General features: G+C 34.5%; 1 protein-coding gene across 1 annotated transcript; it reads right to left on the bottom strand.

Annotated features, from left to right (window-relative positions):
• Nucleotides 1-3,007: 3,007 nt before the first annotated feature.
• LOC116162396 (zinc finger Y-chromosomal protein-like) lies at nucleotides 3,008-4,188 on the bottom strand. The gene is made up of 2 exons (XM_031476012.1): nucleotides 3,986-4,188; nucleotides 3,008-3,886 (listed from the first exon to the last, which is right to left on the bottom strand). The coding sequence occupies exons 1-2, from the start codon at nucleotides 4,070-4,072 to the stop codon at nucleotides 3,008-3,010; spliced, it is 966 nt and encodes a 321-aa protein (XP_031331872.1). The 5' UTR covers nucleotides 4,073-4,188.
• Between the last annotated feature and the right edge of the window lie 1,356 nt (nucleotides 4,189-5,544).

Below are 5,544 nucleotides of genomic sequence, written 5' to 3'. Positions count from 1 at the left end.
CCTCCGCGAAACATACAGGGCAACATCGCACTGATAAGACTGTGACTGAACACTGAAGGATCATCCCATACAGGAACGCATCCGCGCCGCCTACGTGGACCCAGTAGTGGCACAATGCTATTCATCATGGTAGATGAAATTAACAAGTGGCTTGAGTGCGAGTACCAGAAACGATTGCTCACGGTGGTCCAGTTGCCGATGGTTGATCGTCAAGGCGTTGTCAGTGGCGTTTCCAAAGTAGATCACCGTAAACCTACTTACAAAACGCGTGCTACGCCACTGCTACAAATCCTAACCCCAAAATCTATCAGCCAGCTGATATGTAAGTAAAGGAGTAAATTTCCGTCAGCAACGAGTTGTGTTCTCTTCCATAAATGTTTTTTTTATGGTTCTCTTCCTTTGCCGTTGTGGGTGTAGTGGCATCATAATGTCGGCAGTCGTTAAAGTGGAACTTAAACAAGAAGAAGAAATAAACGCATTCATTGACGAAAAGGTCTGTTTTACCAATGACGTTTGCGCAACGATTAAACAGGAGATGAATGAAACTACTAGTCCCACTGATCACTCCCATTTGTATACCAGAAATGATGTGAACCCAGAAACTGAACGTAAAGGAGTCATCTTGCTGAAATCTTCAGTAGATTTCCCATACTTTAAGCAACCGCAAGACTCGAAACTATTTAAATGTGGTCAATGTGATTACGCAAGCAATAATAAGTGTAATTTTAACACGCATCTCCTAACACACAAAGTTTCCAAGGATTTAAAATGCACAGAGTGTGATTACGCGACCAATAACAAATTCCATTTTAAAAGGCATTTATTAAATCACAAAAGCTCAAAAGATTTCAAATGTGACCTGTGTGATTACGCAACCAATGATAAATACCATTTTAAGGGTCATTTGTTAACACACAAGCCTTTCAAGGATTTTAAATGTGTTCATTGTAACTACGCGTCCCATAGAAAATCCAACTTGGAAGCACATCTGTTGATGCACAAGTCTGACAAGGATTTTAAGTGTGCCCATTGTGACTATGCAACCCATAGAAAAGCCAACTTAGAAATTCATGTTTTAAAACACAAGGATTCCAAAGATTTAAAATGCGTCGATTGTGATTATGCAACAAACAATAAATGCAATTTTAAAACGCATCTCTTAACACACAAAGTTTCGAAAGACTTAAAATGCGTCGATTGTGATTATGAAACCAATAATAAATCCCACTTCAAAGGGCATTTGTTAACACACGTGTCGTCCAAGGATATAAAATGTGACCGCTGTGATTACGCAACCAATGATAAATATCGTTTCAAAAGACATCAATTAACACACAAAGCCACCAAAGATTTCAAGTGTGTTCATTGTGATTACACAACCAATGACAACTCTAACTTTAAGACACATACATTGAATCACAAGATTTCCAAGGATTTTAAGTGTGACCAGTGTGATTATACAACCAATAACAAATACAATTTTAAAAGACATCTTTTAACACATAAAGCTTCCAAGGATTTAAAATGCGTCCATTGTGATTATGCAACTAATGATAAATCGAATTTTAGAGTACATCTTTTAAAACACAAGGTGTCCAAGGATTTTAAGTGTGACCAATGCGATTATGCAACCAATAATAAATCTTATATTAAAGGACACATGCTAACACACAAAATCTCAAAGGATTTTATATGTAGCAGTTGTTATTACGCAACCAATGACAAGTCTAACTTTAAGACTCATCTTGTCAAACACGAAGTTGCCACGGATTTAAAGTGTACCGAGTGCGATTACGCTACATATAACAAGTCCTTTTTTAAGACCCACCTGTTAACACATAACACTACGAACGATTTAAAATGTGTGCAGTATAACTATGCAACGAATAAGAAATCTCATTTTAAAGGACACTTGTTAACACACAATCCTTGCAAGGATATAAAGTGTGCCCGGTGCGATTACGCGACGAACAATAAATCTCACTTTAAAAGACATCTGTTGACACATGAGATGTGCTCTATGTGATTTTGCAACCAGGTATAAATCCTGCGTTAAAAAACATTTGTTAACGCACAAAACTGCAAATGAGTTAAGATGTGACCGGTGTGATTACGCAAGCAATAGTAAATAACATCTATTATCACACCAGACTTTCTAGATTTTAAATTGTGAATGTGTATAGTCCCCAAGACTTTCAATAGCTTTAATATTTGTTTAAAGATGCAACGTCGATAGTAATGTATAAGTTGATGTAGTATAGCTTAGGCAATCAATCCACTACACACTTTTCTTGGCATGTGGAAGACTGGTGACATAGCTATCAACAGGGATATAATGGCAAGAAATGTGATGGCTTTGAATAGTTTAAATTGTAAACCTTAGATGTCTCTACCATTGAGAAAAATTGATTTACTTTATTTAATTATTCTAATTTTTGTTTCGATAATCGATTCAGATACACAGACCACATCTATATCTCTGGCTATACTGCTCATATTGGCTAGTAAGAAAAGAGCATTATTCGACGCCTAATTTTATGCAACCGAAGTAACATGTTCACGTATTTTGCATTCGGCCGCTATTATCCTTAAGTTTCTTATGGGATTCTCCTCAACAATTAACTCCGGCTCCGCCACCTCCGATCAGTACTTTTAGTATGTTGTTTAAGACACCTTCACCTACAACTATATCAAAATTCGCATTTACACGAATTATTTCCCCTATTTGGGAGTTTTTGGTCTTCATTGCGTGTGCTATGGTATGACTCCTACCTACAACATAAATTTTATTTTATTGTAAACCTACTAATAGACAAAGACAATAAAACCAAGACAAAGAAACAAAAACAACTCAAACCGTTTTTCTAACATAATAAAGTAACTGTTTTTACTGAGGGAGCTCAGGAGCATCTGTGATTTTAATATAACGCCTAATTTCTTATAATCAGAATTAGCACATTTAAAAATCTTTATTTTTAAGTGATTTTAAAAATCTCAAATATCTCAATTAATCCTTAGATACGGTATGTTTTAAAAGATGTCGCTTGAAGAGGTATTTATTATATGTCCCATATTCACAATCAGCACATTTAAAATCCTTAGAAACTTTATGTTTTAGAAGATGTCGTTTGAAGTGGGCTTTGTTACTTGTCTCATAATCACAAGAAGCACATTTAAAATCTTTAGAAACTTTATGTTTTAAAATATGATTTTTAAAGTTGCGTTGAACATTTGTCTCATAATCACAATGAACACATTTAAAATCTTTAGAAACTATATGTATTAAAAGATGCCGCTTGATGGTGTCTTTGACATTTGTCTCATAATCACAATGAGCACATTTAAAATCTTTAGAAACTTTATGTACTAGAAGATGTTTTTTGTAATCGCTTTTAACATTTGTCCCATAATCACAATCAGGACATTTAAAATCCCTAGAAACTTTATGTTTTAAAAGATGATGTTTGAAGTTCCGTTCAGCATTTGTCTCATACGCACAATGAGCACATTTAAAATCTTTAGAGACATTATGTGTTGAGATATGTCTTTTAAGGTGCTGTTTATTATTTGTCCCATAATCACAAGTATCACATTTAAAATCCTTATAAATTTTATGTTTTAAAAGATGTTGTTTGAGGTTGCCTTTAACGTTTGTCTCATAATCACAATTACCACATTTAAAATCCGTAGACACTTTATGTTTTAAAAGATGTTTGATTCTACCTTTAACATTTATCCTATAATCACAAGTATCACATTTAAAATCCTTATAAACTTTATGTTTTAAAAGATGTTGTTTGAGGTTACCTTTAACGTTTGTCCCATAATCACAATTAGCACATTTAAAATCTTTGGACACTGTTTTACACCGAGTTAAAAGGTGAACCTGTAAGTCAGAGTGTGACTGTACTTCTCCATTATAAAGAGATTTAGAACACTGTGGACTAATGGTAATTTCGTCCTTTACCAAAACCTCGTTGCTTACCGAAATGTGTCCATGAAGGAAGGAATGGATTTCTTCTTCGTGTTTTGGTTCGATTTTAATGAGTGGTGTGTCATTTTCTTCATCCATACCTAACCACAGTAATGTTATAAATAAACGCGTTAAAAATCTGTTTTGGTTTAAAACAATATAGAGCGAGATCCCTTTGAGCAACCAGACATTACTTACTGTCTGAATAACAGAACTTGTCGCTGACACCACGTCACCGGTTATCACGGGAGGCTACAGTGGCGGAGATGTTATAAAGAGAAAATGCGAAAGGCATGCGCAGTTCAAAGCCAGCTGACCAATTGCTGCAAGCGACTTGCAAGGACCGAGGATATATGTCTTGCACGAACCGCGCAATTGTAGGGATAAATCTAGTTGTCCTTCTGTCACCAACCTATTATCTATTCACCCAACAGATGCAGTTAAGCTCCTCCCAAAAAATTCCCGGCAAATTTAAATGAACATTTTTAATTGGTCGAATTTTCAGAACTATTTGCTTCCAATTATAATTGCCGTATCTAAATTGACATCCTTAACGTCAAACCTGTCATTGCGTTTTGTATTTGCCTTGCCTCAATTTCATTTATACGAACAAACTAATCTTTTTGAACTTAATAAACAATTTGAAACTATGTACTGCTGTGTGTTTAAAGGTCAATATTCAAAACATAAAACGATTTTTAATTTCCCGGTTTTTATAATTTTGGGACTGTGAAACGGGTCTGTTTGTTACATTGGCCAAAATTTATTGGGCGTGGCTTAACTGCATCTGTTGGGTGAACAGATTATAGTAAAATACATACTCACTAGTCACTACTTTATTTAATTGTTACCGACTTTGTTGACAAATCCACGGTTTTCTTTTGGTCTGTTATGAATACATTTTATTTTAATTGTAATCTAGTTATGAGTACTTATAATACATTTTGTGAAATATATTTATAATTGAAAAATTCTTAATGTAAAGATTTACAAAAATGTTCAAATTATAGTCGGTAATTCAGCGTACGGGACCTGAGCCAAGGTCGGCCGAGCCTAGGGGCACTGAAAACTGCTCAACTGTTTTTCTAACATCCTGTAGTCAAAAATGGTCACCGAGTAAGCTCAGGAACACCTGTAATTTGAAGATAACGTCTGATGTCTTATAATCGCTATTAGCACTTTTAAAAACTTTAAACTTTTGTTTTAAAAAGTGATGTTTAAGAGAGGTTTTGCCTTTTATTCTAAAACCACAAATATCTTAATTAAATTCCTTAGACACTGTATGTTGTAAAAGATGTCGCTTGAAGTTGTATTTATTATTTGTCTCATAATCGCAATCGGCACATTTAAAATCCTTAGAAACTTTATGTATTAAAAGATGTCGTTTGAAGATGCCCTTTACATTTGACCCATAACCACAATCAGCACACTTAAAATCTTTAGAAACTTTATGTATTAAAAGATGTGATTTGAAGCTGCCTTTATAATTTGTCTGATAATCACAATCGGAACATTTAAAATCCTTAGAAACTTTATGTTTTAAAAGATGATGTTTCAGGGAGTCTTTATAA

The sequence above is a fragment of the Photinus pyralis genome, unplaced genomic scaffold (genome assembly GCF_008802855.1).
Source record: "Photinus pyralis isolate 1611_PpyrPB1 unplaced genomic scaffold, Ppyr1.3 Ppyr1.4_LG10, whole genome shotgun sequence".
In the NCBI taxonomy this organism is placed as follows: Eukaryota; Metazoa; Arthropoda; class Insecta; order Coleoptera; family Lampyridae; genus Photinus; species Photinus pyralis.
This window is presented reverse-complemented; position numbering and strand designations above follow the sequence as displayed.